The sequence below is a fragment of the Chiroxiphia lanceolata genome, chromosome 3 (genome assembly GCF_009829145.1).
Source record: "Chiroxiphia lanceolata isolate bChiLan1 chromosome 3, bChiLan1.pri, whole genome shotgun sequence".
Lineage (NCBI taxonomy): Eukaryota > Metazoa > Chordata > Aves > Passeriformes > Pipridae > Chiroxiphia > Chiroxiphia lanceolata.
In genome coordinates, this window is record NC_045639.1 from 70553948 (window position 1) to 70569475 (window position 15528).

The window sequence follows — 15528 nt, forward strand, 5'->3', positions numbered from 1 at the left end:
GGATTTATTCAGATGCCGAGCAGCTCAGTTGCAGAAATATCCCAGCAACTTTACAGTTGTCCTGCAGGGACCCAAAGCCTCTGTGGCCAGTGGAAAAGTGCCAAGGTAGCAGTGGCAGTAGGAGGGTAAGATGATAGTCCCACAGGCAGCTTGATGCCAGGCCAGCTTGTCCCAAGGGCCTTGAGGGAGCTAGCTCTCCAAGCTCTGAAGATATCCAGGATTTAGAAGGATGCAGAAGTGCTGTGTTAAACAGGGGCACGTGTACAATGTCCTTGAAGCACGTGTTGGCAGTGGCATTGCAGGTTGCTGGGGCTCATCAGAGCGGGTGTTGGCTGTCCCTGGTCACAGGGCAGGGGTGGCTCCTCATGGGCTAGGAGGCTTCTGCTCCCTGCTGTACCTCCGGGTGGTGTCAGTGACCTTTTAACTTTAATGGAGAGAAAAAGAGCCAGCGAATTACTGCAAGTGGCAACATAGTAAATCCCACTGCAGGAAAGGGTATTGATTGCTGAGCAGGAGACAAGCCAGATCTTTTAGGGTTTGTATCAGGAGGAAATCAGTGCTTTTCTCAGTTCCTCTGTTTTAGAAAGCAAAAGGCAATTAAAATGGTTTGTGTCAAAAATCTTAGCCATGTCATCTTCTCAAAAGGGGAAGAATGAAAAATACAGTGCTGTCTGAATTTAAACAATAATAATTGCCAAAAATGATAAGTAATACATGATTCATCTAGGTAATGTTTTTTCATGATTCTCCTCAAGCAGAGGTCTTAATGGGTTTGGTTTTGAGTATAAAAGCAAAAAGAAACAGATCTGATATGAAAATGACGAATCTGGTGTCATCTCCTTAACTTATAACAATCAGATGTTGAACTAGAAGATAATCTGTTTTCCTCATGGCCATCACTAAATCAGTGATGTGAATTACTTTTCTAGGATTATGCTACTTGCTTTTGTACTTAACTTTTTGCCGAGACAATGTTCTAAAGGAGCTGATAAATCCTATATGATAATATTGTACTTGTCTTTATATATTAGGTAAATATGGCGAGAGATTCAGTATTGAGGAACTTGCAACTGTCAAGTTAGTCATTACAGACAGTGCAAGGGGAATACAGTGTTATAGTTATTTGGATTTTTTTCCTAGTAAAAAACTTTGATGGTTTTCCAAAACTTCCAGACTCGGAAAAATAATGTGTATTATGTGGGTCACAGCTAGACTGTGAAAACTGGAAATAAAGGAACTGATTCTTTTTTTTTATTGTCTGCTGCTCTGAGGCACTCTAAGCATGTGCCTGAAAGTGGCAAGTGTACAAAGAAAGCCACAAAACAGTTCCCCAAACTGCAGTTACTAACATAAGGGTTCCTGAATCTCTAGCAGTAATTCCTGTATTAGTTTAGTACTATTTAACTTATCTCATTGTAATAATTAAGCTACAGATAAATAGCTAAGAGTCATCTTGAAGTGCACTAAATGACATGACATGCTTTTGTCACAGTCCATTCTTCTTACTTGTCTTTTTGTGAGGAAAACATTGAATTCATTAAATACCTCTTCCTCCCCCCCCCCCCAAAAGGAAACCCCACAAAAAATCACTTAGTTTTTGACTGCAGTCTGGATATATGTGAGATTAAGGGTTGACTTGAAGCCTGACAAAGCATTTTATAAGTTGCTAGTTTGTTCCTTGGTGAAGGCTCTGCAGAAATAAGCTTTTTGTTTGTTGTATCTGCAGAATCAAGTCAGGCATGAGCCTCAGGTCAGAGTAGCAAGCAATTTTCTAGAAACACACCTGAGCCCCTAAAGGTAAAGATGGCAAAAAGCTTCTGATGAGATGAGCTTCTGGGTTGCATGTCTGTATGTTCCAGAATATGAAATCAGGTTTTAATTGCAACTTTTTCACAGGACACCTACACAGCATTTCCTGCACACTCGCTGTAACTTCACAGCAGTGCAACTCTGGATCACTTGCTCTCATGGTAACACTAATTCCAGTAAAGGCAAGTGTAACACTTCAGTACTCCTACAGGCATTTTTTTTTCCCCCATGTGTTTGCTGTTGTGTCTGATTTCTGTCAGAAGCTAATAATGAGATGCATTTCACTGTTTTTTCTTTTTTTTTTCATATAAAGACTATTTCTGAGGTCAAATGCAGTTAAAAAAAAAACTACTCAGAAGCTCTAAACTCAGGGAGATGATTCAGCTGGTCTTCCCTTGCTTTGAGGACATATGTTTGCATTGTGCAAAAGGTTTGTTTGCAGTTGATTGCCCACTGAGTGATAAGGCTGCCTCCATCTGTGCAGGACAGGCCTTCCACAACTGCATCTTTACATGATAGTGGTGAAGCAGGGTCAGACAGCATTCCAGGCAGCATAGCAAGTAAGGTACTGCATTGTTTCATTGCTCTTCACTGAATCAGTCATGAGGACTAGGAGTTGCAGGAAGTTTCCAAGGGTGAATTTTCACCCAGTGAAGACTGGATATTCATCCATTTTTAGTATTCATTTTGGGGAGAAAGGACTGGAGTATAAGATGGTAGCATGGATCTCATCTTCAAGGAGCTGTGAAAAATGTCTTGGGCATTGGCATGACCTGGCAGTTCACTAACTAAAGGAAAGAGAGGAGACTTCTTTAGGTCAAACCAGTTCTAGACAGCTGTGAGCTTTGTTAAATTTTATTTTTCTTGACTCAACTCCAAATTCACTCTTTTATTAAAGTTAAACTAGTATTGTTTAACCTTAATGCTTGTTTAGTACTGAGAGACTGTGGAGTGACTGGCAGCCCACAGATGTTCCATTCCCCAGGGTGCGACAATCAGCAGCTGGACAGCTGATCCCCTCCCTATACGCCCTCTAGACACCAAAAGATCAGAAGTTACCTGTGAGTTACCAAGGTCAGCTTTGAAACTACTTGATATGGACTTTGATTTTGGGAGAGCTGGGTCTGGAGGGAGTTGTTGACCAGAGTATTCTTGTGTGGTGCAGGAGTGTAGAGCCACCTCAGAACCAGTAGCAGAAGAACCCACAGCTAGCCAGACAAACAACTTTTATAGTCCAGCTGCTGTTTATCAGCCTAGGAGGAGCTTCGTACCCTCATAAAAAGAGGGAAGAATAATCTGGTAAGACATTCTTTCAATCTTCTAAGCTTTAGATATGCATCTTTAATCTACCTATTTGCAGTAGTCTTAGAAACCATACTTCTGTTTTCATGTCCTTGCCAAAGCATGCATAATCTCAAGATCTCAACTTCTTAGAGCTCCCTGAATTAAACTTTGTACTTCTGCTACCTAATAACTGCCGAAGGAAATGTTAAATTTGGACAAGCCTTGGTGACATTAAAAACAAACAACTTGTGATTTAGAGGTGGGTGAGCTGTAGAAATATTAAAGGCAGAAATCACCAGAAAAGTGACTCTTTGGGGGGAGTAAGAGTCCTAAGTGATGAACCAAATAGTTCAGGGAACAAATGAAGTCACTGGAGTTCTTGCAAGTCAGTGAGTTAAAGTCAGTAGCTGTGAGAAAAGCTTAGGTGAAACAACCGAATCTCACAGCCTCTGAGAAAAAAGATGGTGTGTCTTTGGTGGAGAATACAGTGGGCTAGAAATGGCCTGATTTATAATGACTCACAAACCCCCATAATTACTTGCGGGTCATTTGCCTGTTAAAGCTGAAGATTTGGCCATTAAGAAAGCAGAATGTAGGAAAGATCCAGAAATAGAAAAATAGCATTTCAAGGACAGATAATGTTCAAAGAAAAGACAATAAATATAATGTCTGAATATGGTAAAATGTTCAGTCTTAGCCAGCTTTACAATCCTAAAGACTACAAAAGGAAAGCTTCTGTATATTGGTCTAGACTCATCTCCTGATGTGGCCGATTGTCAGCCCTCCACTCTACTAAACAACTTGTTTTTGTTATTATTATAAAGGTATCAGGTGCAATGACATTCCTAAGGGGCTGCTCCTATTTGACGCATACAGCAAGAATTTAGACTGTAGGAAGAATACAGTTTAGTCTCCTCCCTAGAATTGTGTACCATTTCTAATAATAGAATGATTTTTTTGAAGACTTACCATCATATTAAGTTTAAATGAAGGAGAATGCTTTGAAATACTGACCATTTTTTTTCTTAACTCGCATGCTAGGATGATACATTCTTCTATTTAATTTAAATTCTTTCATCATTGTAATGAATGGCTTGATTGCTGTGCCATATCATTATCATGATGAAGATTTTTGTGTTTTAGAAATAACAAGTGTATAATAAAGGGATAGAAGAGATTAATAGATACATTTGAAAGGGTAGTGGCTGTAGACAGTGAGGAACAAGAGGACTGCACAAGGAAATGTTCAGAGCAGCCGGTGTGGGGCTGCTTATTCATTGCTGAAACACCTGGTGACTTCATTAAGGCTTCACATATATTAGGTGGAGCTAAAACAAATCAGGTAGCTCAGAGCCCCAAAGAATTGTTTGGTTTTATTTGTAAACGTTCCTGGGAAAGAATCATCTGATCATCCTCCAAAATATTAGTTTGATATCTATGAGCACTACAGTAACAGGTGTTTCAAGTGTTCCAGCTTGGATAGCTTTTCTGTGGAAAAAATTTAAGATTTTGGTTTGCCAGTTTTTAGAGTCATCTCTTTGTGCTGAACTTGACTCGAAAAAGTTTCCCTATTGGACTGAAACAGAACTGTTCCAAGTTACAGCAGCCAAGTGCAGGCGTATGTGTTTGCAGGATCAGGCTTTTCACACTGTAGCTGGTTGGTCTCCTTTTAGGTTCCCCAGGACATTTCTTTTAACCGTAGCAATAAGGGAAAATTTCATTTCTGATAACTTAGAGTGCACAGAGGTTAAATGCCACTCTTTTATACAAGCAACTTTTATGGAAGTGCTTGCTATGAAGAAGTATGCTTCCATGCTTTAGATGGTATTTGTTTTGAGTATCTCTCATGAGCTAATTCTGGGTGAAAGGAAACTGGGTACCTATCAATATTTTCATGTTAAACATCTGTTGCTGTGTTTTCCCTTAGGAGCATTTCATTAGATCGCTGTTTACTTGCATCGATACAGGGTCAAACATACTGTTTGTGTTTCCCCAGGGGAAACTGTTTCTCCAGTTATGCAAACCGTACCATAGATCTGTCCCCATGTCCTCCGGCTGTGCTGTGGTTTGCACTCGTTAGTACCCAAATGAGCTCTGTGCCAGTCTCAAACCATATTCGCTGATGAAATTGCTCATGTAATTTGTCTTACCAGCTCCCAAATAGAAATAATTTCAGTCGGCAGTTGTGTACTGGCTCATAGATGAGATGAGCAGGTGGCTCAGGTTTGTGTGTGCTCTTTAATTTGGAGGAGTTGCCCTTTGGAAGTACTCGTGTGAGGGCTGGAGTGGAGAAAGGGCTTGCATCAGGCGGGAGTGATGGGATTCTGCTAAGTCAGAGACATACCTGGGGCCTGAGCAGAGCTTATGTACTCAGGCCATATGGGAGAGCTTTTAAGTCCATTATTATTTGTTTGCTGTGGCTGTGCAACTTCCTCTTCCCCTTTGTACACAGTTTTTCTGACATGCTGTCACTGCCTCTGTCTATCCTGATAGAGAAAGCAAAGGACACTATATAATTTCCAACCTTCTGTTGTTGAGCTGGTTGTTTAAAGAATTTCCCTTGGATGATGTCAGAGAAGAATCTGTATCTGCCAAGGTTCTTTGTATAGGAACAACTGTTAATATAAACAGGCAAATACCCAGGCAGGGCAATTGACCACAGTGGGGCAAAACCACTTTGGAAGTGAGGGAGTGCTGCCCTTCCTCCCCTCACCCCTTCTTCTGAGGGTCTTAACAAATTCGTTGAAGGGGATGACCATTCATCTGTCATTCAGGAAGACTCCTTATGGTGAGGCATCTCCTTGCATTTCAGCTTTCAGGTAATTCCTCTCCTTTTCAACAGTTTTTCTGAGCGCAAACCAGTTCTTTTCCTGTGTTGAATGAGGAGCCCATCCCTTCTTTTTGTTATGATTTGGCCTGAAGTAAGGAAGTAACCAGTGGGAATTAGTTTATTTTTTTAGGTCACAAAATGCAACCTTCCTTGCCAATATTGCATTCTTCTTTCTCCATGCTTCTGTCGAGCATTTCACGAAGTGCAAGTAAGGTAGGAATCACACTCCATTTCTTCTGGAGAAACTTATCAGCTTCAAGCCAAGGCCCCGAGAAAAGAAAGAGCTGTGGTACCTGGGCATCTCTAGGTAATTTAACCTTATAACTGCTGCTAAGCCTTCAGCAGTAGAGTATCCCTTGGCTTTTCAGAGTTAATTGCATAGCCCAGAGAGGTGGTGGTATTTGAAAGGTGTAGAGGAAAGGAAGCCTTTAAAGCTCTTGAATTAGAGATGTGCAGAACTGCTGCCTTGCCTCACGTTCCCCTGACAGCACTGTCCTCAGTGTTTTCTGCACTTAGCTGCAAGGTTTGTACACCCATAACAGGAACAGGCTGTGAGCAGTTTTTCAGTGTTCAGTTTTACATTTAACAGAAGTGTAAAGTTCAGTGGCGTGGAATTTCCCTTCTTGGTTGTTAGCTAGCTTGCTAGGTCTCAAAACCGAGCAGCCTGAATTGTAGGCAGAATCCTTCTTCCTCCAGGTAGGTGGTATGTTCGGGGGTTCAGAGCTGTCCTGGCCCTCCTCCCATCAAAACTCCAACAGAAGTTATCCTCTTGAGGTCTATCATATTTTATTTTAATTCAAAATATTTGAAGGAAAATGATGTAACAGAATGTAACATTATAAATTTTATATTGCTGTGAAAGAAAAAAAAAATCATGTGGGCCTGCTCAGAGACTTGTTTCTTTTGAAATAATGGATTCCATAAAATCGCAGACCAAAAGAGGTGGGAGATGCAAGGCATCTGGCAGAGTTTACAGCCCTGGGGGGTCGGCAGGCGCAGCACAGCCTCCTGCAAACAAAAGCCGAGTGTTTTGCTGATGCGATTGCAAAACATATGTTTGCCCAGGACTGTTATGATCTTGGGAATAGGCAGGAGGCCAGATTTCTGCAGCAGCAGCAGCAGGCACTTAGTCACACAAATATCTGCAAAATGTGAACCTCCTGCGATTTCTCGGTTTAAAAGCCGTAATTATTTTGTTGCTTAAAGAGAAGGTAGAAACTCTTGCATAAGGAACTGGGAAAAGCGTTGTCCAAAGAGCGTCTCTGTGCCGGGAGGAGAGCGAAGCGGAGCGGAGCCGAGGCGGACGGAGCTCGGGCACCGCTGCCGGGCTGGGGTGGGCTGGGGGCCGCTGGCTCTTATCCCCCTGCCCGGGGCGCTTGCTGGCATTCCGGGGGAGCGGGAGCCGCCGCGGGGCCGCAGCGAGCGGCTGGTGCCCGGCGGCCGCTCCGCCCCTGCCAGGCAGGGCGGGCGAGGGGGCGGGACGGGGCTCGGTGCCGCCCCGGCCCGGCGGTGCCGCGGCAGAGCCGCAGCGGGGCCGCAGAGCAGCGAGCCGGGGCCGAGCCCTGCAGCGCCGGGCCGCCAGCACCAGGTACTCGCGGGTGGCGAGGGGCCGGGGGTGTCCCTACGCCTGGTCCCCGCGGGGCTGCGCCTCCCCGGGGGTGGGGGTCTCGCTCCCCGGGCGCATCCCCCGGAGAAATCCCTGATGGAGGGAGGGGCGGGGGCCCGAGCAGCTCCCTGCGGCTCAGCCGCGGGGCCGGGAAGGCAGGAGCAGCCCTGCCCTGCGGGCTCCTCTCTTGGAGGGTGTCGTTCGCGGGTCGCAGGTCCTGACTAGCTGCGGGATAACCAGCTGCTGCCTGCGGTGACTGTGCAGATCCTGTCGTTATCCTGCCCATCGCCCCTGGTCCCACAAGGGCTGTGTACCGCTTGTGTGTGTGGTGGCAGGGTGTCTCCTGTGGGTTCTCAGGCTCACCCAGGTGGTTTTGTGCCTCGGAATTGCCCGGTATTTATTTCGTTCTTGCACAGACTTGGATTGTCCTTTTGAAACAGTAAGGCTAGTCCTTGTAGTGCTGATGGGGGAGAGCTTGCTGTTATTGTAAACAAGTGCAAGTCCAGAGCATTATTGTGGGCAGGAATGAACCTGCTGTTTTAGATCTCTCCTGTAAATTTCTTAGTGTCACCACATTAAGATTTTTTTCTTTTAAAGGAAATTTTTAAAACCACTGCAGGTTGCCACAGAACTTGTTTTGAATTTTTCTGATTTGCACTGATCTAGTAACTCGTTGGTACGTATGGATACATACATATTGCTTTGACACAATCCAGCAATACCCTCTATGTAAGCAAACGCTAAGTATCACATTTAAAGTTGTTTCCTCCTGTGTCACCAATTTATTGGTATTTAAACAGTGTTTACAGCAGGGAAATTGCAGACATTCATTTCAAATCCTCTGCTCTTTAATCTTTCTGTTTCATTGTACATATTACAGATGTGCCAGATAGAAAAGCTGGGCATTAATCAGTGAAATTCAGCCTCAGTTTCAGTGAGCTCATATAAAAAGTATATTGGGTTGTGGACTCTAGGCAGTTGTGTCACAAAATCACTTTAGGAAGAGCTGTTACTGAGGAAAAATAGGATACCTTGAGACTACTCCAGTTGGACCTGTTTGTACTACTCAGATCTAGAAGATGACCAGAGAAGAGGTGTTAGAGCTGGAAACAGAGTAGTCTGGGCTTTGCTTTTATTCCTCCCATTATGAACAAGGTGTGTGACCTTGGGGACACATTCACTTACCTTGATTTCTGTCTTGAATCAAGTCATGTAAACTAGATGGGGATGTTTTTAAAATCAGAAATTTCAGTGGACTTGGAGACATTCAGAGAAAGTACACTTACTGATATTGGAATTAATGTAGTTTAAGTCTTTAAATTCATATAGGAATAATATATTCTGTGTGAAATAGAAACAGTTCAGCATTTGCCATGCTCTAATTACAGTGAAGAGTGGTAGGTCTGTGGAACAAAGTGCTTTGTAACAGAGGGGGAGTACTTGTTCTCAGTTCTTTAAATCTGTACAAGTGGAGACATGTCTGGTGCTTCAGCTGAACGACAGTCTCAGATGCCCAGCAAATGGATCCACTGCAGAAATTTAGAGTACGTGAACATTTTTGGGGTAATTTTTTTCCTGTCATTATAATGTGAATCACGGTTTGTTTGAGAAAGCCACAACAATTGCAGTTACTTCAGGATTAGGTAAATGAATAAAATAGGAAAAACTGCCAGTTCTGCATAGCCCCACATTTAGAAAAGATATAACATTTGTGGAGTGTTTTGTGTGTGTGTGTTTGTAAGAAAAGAAACATATTTAATCACTTCTTTTTGTTTCTTAATCCCTTCCTTTCCAAAATCTCTCCATCTGATATGAAACTACAGTAGCTACTGCATTTTGCAGAACTGAAAATACAGCTTTTAGGCTGAGTATGTATCAGCTTGGTGACAACTTGTCCTGTAGGGCCAGTTGTGCCAGTTCTTGTTGTTGAGGTCCTAAACAAGGAAACTCCATTTGTAGCCTGTCAGTGTCACCACCAGTGAGGTTTTGCTGTCAGTGACCTTTAAAAGGGAAGTAGGAACCAGACACAGTGAGCGAAGCAGAAGCAACAGCAGCGGCAGCATGAAGCCTCTTAGGCTGGTAAGTGCCAAAGTCTCTCTTGGAAATGCAGCACAACCTTCTTGGACACTTAGATGCTTAGGGGCATTTCATCCTATAAGCTTATAAAGCCCTAAATGGGTATTTTTAATGCCCATGCCTCAAATCCATTTTGTAGTATACTATGCTGAATTTTCAGCACTGGAACGTTGGAGGAATTAGTTCTCTTAGGAGATTGTGTTGAAGAGTTTTTAACCCACAGCTCATTGTGCCTTTCTGAACCTTAAGCTTGTGTAGGAATGCACCTAGATTACATAAAATGATGACTGGTTTTCTAGGAAAATGTTACCTCCAAAAAAAATCACCTCAAACTCATTTCCCTTCTCTGTTTCCTTACTTTAGATTGTTTTATATTGTATTATGGGGTGTGATTTTTATATAATTTTTTGAATTTGAATCTAGCAGCTTTTAGTGCTTAATCAGGACACAGATGATTCAGATAAAAATGTTTATCCAAATGTGATTTAGTGAAGTAAATTGATAATTACAATTTTATTTTACCTATGGCTTGTCTATGATAAAATGTTCTCTTTGCCATTTAGAGAAGGCCTAAATAAGTATGTAAATAAGTCTCCCTGCAAGATGTAACATTTGATACGTTTGATAGTGGTACTGACTGTACTCGAGGGGAGCAAAATTACTCACTTTGCTAACACCCGGGAAGCAGTCTGAGCATTGTGGGTCATAGCTAGTGCTCAGCTCATGAATCCTGGATGACTGAAAATCAGCAGTTTGGTAACAGTCCCCAAACTCATCAGACAAAACTATCATTGAGTTTTGGGAGAGGTTTTGTGGTAAGAGACAGACCTCTAGCTGCAAGGAGCAACAGGGTTGCTGAAAAAGCATTTAGGAACCCTGTGGAAGAAGAACTGCAGCTAAGGTTTGATAGCTGTTCCTGTTCCAGAGGCCTTGTGACTTGGCTTGTAGCTTAGGTCTGCTGCAGAAGGTGCTTTTCTAGGTGAAATTTCTGATACCGAATATCTGCTTAGACTGTGACTTTTTATTTTCTTCACTTACATTTTTAAGAGACAGAGCCAAAGCAGATGATGTTCTATTACTAGCAGAGGTGATGTGTGTTGTACTTTTAAATATTTATAAACCTCTTCTACACATCTGCTGTTCAATTCTCCATCTCAAGCTTTTACTTAAATTTGATAGGAACGCTCTTCCTGTCAAGACACTTTAAAAAGTTAGTAAAAAGTGGACTTGATTGACAGTCATAAGATACAGAAAAGCTGTCAGTTGTGTGAGTTTATATGTGTTGGAGGCTTTAGAGTGGTCTTCTCTGAGCATGTATGTGCATGCAGTACAGATTTTTGGTCTGGTTGTCCTTGTGGAGTTGGATGTGCTAACTAGGCCAGACTGGTAAAAGAGAATGGTAACTGGGAAGTATGTAATTAAGTTTGCAGACTTGTCTCATTAACTTTTCTGTCTCAGTCTGAAGAGCTGTTTCTTGGTGTGAATTTGCATAAAACATTTCCTGGCTGAGAAGTGTCTGAAAAGGCCCTCAGTCTGCTGGTTACAGCATTACCCCGTGACTGGAGCTCAAGCCACCAGTCTTCTGTAGCAGTTTCTGTAACGTGTAGCTTTTCTGTTTCTCAGAGGATTTTTTTCCCTCAGTGGGAGATCGCTTGTCCTACCTCACAGGAATCTTGCATTTTCTAAACATGAGATGAGTTCCTCAGATGATATGGTGATGATGATGATGATGATGATGAACTTCACCAGGTTCCTGTTGAACATAGTTCCCATAGAAATAATAATAGTGGCTGTAGAGAAATACAAATTACGTTACAGAAGGGGAAAGAGGAGGCTTTTCTGGGATTTTCAGGGTTGTCTCTGCCAACATAACAATACAGCATTTATATGGCAGGTGAGCAGTGGAGTGGATTGCCACCAGGCAAGGCCCACCTCCCTCCATTAGCTTGAGTTTCTGGGTGTTGGAAGTGAAATCTGTTCCACCCTTGGTCCTCAGCTTTGCAGAAACCTGAGTTTTATGGTCTGGCTTTGAAGATGGAGTGCCTCTGATGCAGCATCATCATTATTATTTATTATTATTGTTATTATTATTTATTTGCACCTAAAGCCTCAGTTGTGGTTGGCTTTCTGCTGAGCTTGGAGCTCTGTTCAGCTGCAGAGTTTCTAAACCGAATGAAAGTGGTGTGGTGAGGTTGACAAACAGGAGGAAAGGAGCTGGGAGAAGTTTGATGCAGAGAACACGTCACTAAGTAGGTCACTTTGGTGTGCAACTCAGTGGTCTGGAATCGCATGAAAGTTGCTTATACTTTTGTAATAACCAAAATAATTATAGTTTTTTTCAAACTGCTGCTCGTCCTGGCCTTGCCTGCTTTACCAAGTGCTTGTTGGTGCTCCAGGTGAGGTGGAGCTTGAGGAGGAAGGTGCAGGAGAGAGATGTGATGTGTCTGGTCAGGATGCAGGTCTTGCCTTTGAAAGGGAAGGAGAGTGGTACTCCTTGAGTGTATTTGGAAGATGGAGGCTTAGTGAAGGGTATTGTGGAGCATAGAAATATGTTTAAAATGAAGGGAAGATTCACTAGGACTGTTCTGAGAATTATTACTGTGTTATCTATGTAGTATTTGAAATGTTGATATACTGGGAGCACCCCTGCTATTTCTGAAGTACTAGGGGAACTTTATTAAATGCTAATTCCGAAAAAGAGGGGAAGGCAGTATAAAAGGTTTGCCATAGCTTTTAACTGAAGAATAAAAGTTTTCAAAAGACTTCTAACGGGTCAGATTTTACACAAGTCTCATGACTGTGTTAAGCATGCACCTCAGGGCAAGCTGCTTCTGTTCTCAGCATGCTCTGGGAGAAACCCCCCTTTTGCAGATGGGAAATAGGGTCATCTTCACAAACCCTTTGCAACTTCTCTGTCAGAATAGAGACTTGAACCCAGGCTTCTCAAGGACTGGGTTGGTGCCATGATATCAATCAGGGGGATGCTCCCTCTCCTCAGTGGAAACAAAGCAACTTATTTAATCCTTAAAAAACCTCTTAAGTCACTTTGCAGAGAGTGTTTGGTGAGTTAAGTAATGTGTAATCTGTTATTTGCAGTGTAATCATAAGTTTGACCTCTGCTTTAAAAAACTGAAGTGTGTTGATAGTGATGTATTTTATATTGCCAGGCAAAATATGTTAGCAGCCTGCTCATCTCAGGTTCTTAAATTGTGGGTTTTTTTTCTTCCTCCTACTGTTCTGGGAAAGGGAAAGACTGAAACATAGTTGTTCAAGAATTAAACGTCAAGGTATTTTTCTTGGAGTGCTTGATTTGGCAGACACCTGCAGACATCTGCTAAATGAAATGCTGCTTACAGGCTGCTAATTTAAATGATGCTTACAAACTTTTTTTGCTTGCTGTCATTTTGATGTAAGATGTTTCTCTAATTTGCTAGTGTAGTTGTAGCTGAAATAAGAAGCTCTGCTAGCGCATTGAGAAGAGGTGGCAATAAATTCCATCCTACAAGTGACATTACTTGGCTGACAGGGAAAATTTGCTTGTGAATGTTGGGACCCTCAGCAGGAAAAAGCTGTATTGCAGAGAAAAAGTGAAAAGACTACTAGTAGAGAGCTGCCCTTTGATCTTACTTCATCCAAATAAGACTTGAGAAATTAAGACATCTGACTTGGGATTTAAGGAGACTGTCAGAGTCTGAAGAGTACAATCAGTACACTTAGACCTGTACTGATTGTTTCTGGCTCTGAAGCTGGTTTTTAATCTTAGGGGAAAATTCAGGGAATGGTAACTGATTAATAAAATTGCTTTCGTAAAGTGAACTCATGCAAATAGAAACCTCAGCTAAAGACAGAAAGAGTGCAGAAGTGAGTGCGACCAACATCTCATGTTTATAACAGCCTTTATTTATGTGGGGAAAATGTAGCAAAGTTAAAAACTGCATTTGGCAGGAAGTTTTGGGGGCTTCATCTGCTCTTGAGGCCTAAACCAGCTGAAGATGCCCCTCTGCTCTGTGTGGCCTGAACTGGCTCAGTATATGGTTATTTATTCATCAAAATCCGCTTGAGAACCTGGATGGAGTTGATATCATCACAAAATGGATGGTTTGGGCTATGGAATGGAGGCAATGGATATATTCTCAAAGACGATTGGGAAAGAGGGAACAGATAAGGAGCCCAAACCATTAGTTTATATATAGCCTAGTGTTTAGCACTCAGCTCCATCCCTTGCATTAATCCCAGGTCTCCCTCCATCTGTAAGAGTGCCATGTCATCAGCTGCCCTGCAGGAAGCTGGTCTGGGTGGCAGGGCTCCCATCTTTTCTGGGGAAGCCAAGCTGCTTGCTGGGGAGTAATCCCCTCAGGAGAGCTGGTTTGCAACAAATGCTGCACACGTGACGGAGGGAGCCTCTGAGGGATGGGGAGGTGGGCATGTGTGAATGTGTGTGGTGAGGCCATGTCCTGCTTTGGTATGTGCCCCCTGGACCCTGCTGTGCCTTCTCTGAGGGCTGCTCTGTTCTAAACGCAGAGACTGCCCTTGAATATACGGCTCCCACCCTTCCAAAGGGAACGGTGTAACAGGCAGGGCACAAATGCATCCAAGTCTTTTAGGCATTTGCTTCTTGGCTGCACAAAGGGCCCAGAGTGCTCTAGGCCAGTCAGTAAGCTTCATCTGGCTGAGGGAGAGGACAAGGAGTGAACTGCCAGGGGGTATCTAACCTCCCCCTTACCTGTAAGGTAACGTGTCCACAGAAGTGTGTGCAAAGACGTGGCTGCTGCTGTTCTGATTGAACAAAATCCCCTCCCTCCTTCCCTCCAAACGTGAATAGCTTTTTATCCTGTCTTGAAAAGAAAGCAGATGCAAATGTAGATCAGGTACTTTCAGCAGTTTGAGTGCTCTTTGAGGTTGGGAAAAAGAAATCTGATTAGGGTTACAGCTGTTTCATTTCCTGACAGATGCACAGAGTGTTGTGTGCTGGTGTACTGCGGATGTGCACACACACAGCAGCCTCGTTTTGTATCAGTGGCATAACCACACAGCAGCCGGCGTGTTCTGAACTCCTTGTCCTGGACACCCTGCCAAAATATGCTTTATGCAGAATTTTCTGTGAACCAGGCTGTAGTGTGTTTGTGTGTGTATGTGTGTGTGTATGCATGTGCATATAAATTTGTATGTGTTTTCTTCACTTGACAGGGCCTTTGTTGTTGAACTTTCTGTTGCTGGAGTGGGGCAGTGCGCTGTAAACAAGCACAGCTAATTATAAAGCACTTCTATAAAAAAAAATCTGCATTTGTACAAACAGTACTAGTAAAAGTGCCTGTGTAAGAGTACCACAAGTACCCAAATAAGCCCAGCTCTGAATGGAGAACTCTCTTCTGTCTTGCAACCACAGCTAAAAAGTTGTTTATAACTAAATGCTGAGGTGGTGTAATTTTCTCTTCTAGGAACTTGGAATAAGAATTCCTAGACCACTGGGACACGGACCAAGCAGATTCATCCCTGAGAAGGAGGTGTGGTAGTATTTTAAAGTACATAGTGAACTTTATGCTTTTAAGGAACGTCCTTTTAGTAGTAGCCCACATTTGCTTTCAGGACAGCTGCTGAGCTGCAAAACATTTTCAGTAGTGATCACATTCAGTCCTGGGAAGACTTTGGCTACAGTTCTAGAACAGTAAGAGCCTTGGGGAGCTTTGGAATAGTTATGACCCCTCCCATACTGCTATCTAGCATGAGAGAAACCCAGTACTGTTTCCTTGTGAACATCCGGATGTAATTTCCTACTGGTCCACAAGGTACCTGCCCCCCTGCTCTGAGACTGCTTTTTCTTGAGCTGCTGCTACCATTCTGAAGAATCTGAGAAGCTTCAGAGTGTCGTGGCTGAGCATTTCTGGTGCTTCTCTCCTGATTGTCTGGTAAGAGAATTTGGAGC

At 42.9% G+C, this 15528-nt stretch overlaps 1 protein-coding gene across 3 annotated transcripts in view; it reads left to right on the forward strand.

Moving 5' to 3' along the window:
- SESN1 (sestrin 1) overlaps positions 1 to 15528 on the forward strand; it is a 78443-nt gene that overhangs the window by 53764 nt on the left and 9151 nt on the right. Inside the window, exons 1-2 of one of the 3 annotated variants that reach the window (XM_032683691.1) lie at positions 7419 to 7511; positions 15044 to 15109. Coding sequence is in view for 1 of the 3 variants with exons in the window: in XM_032683690.1 (XP_032539581.1) it covers positions 15044 to 15109 (66 nt within the window). In the remaining 2 variants the exon portion in view is untranslated. Of the gene's footprint in view, positions 1 to 7418; positions 7512 to 15043; positions 15110 to 15423; positions 15512 to 15528 lie in introns of those variants that run through there. The other 2 variants (XM_032683690.1, XM_032683692.1) reach the window with 2 other exon arrangements.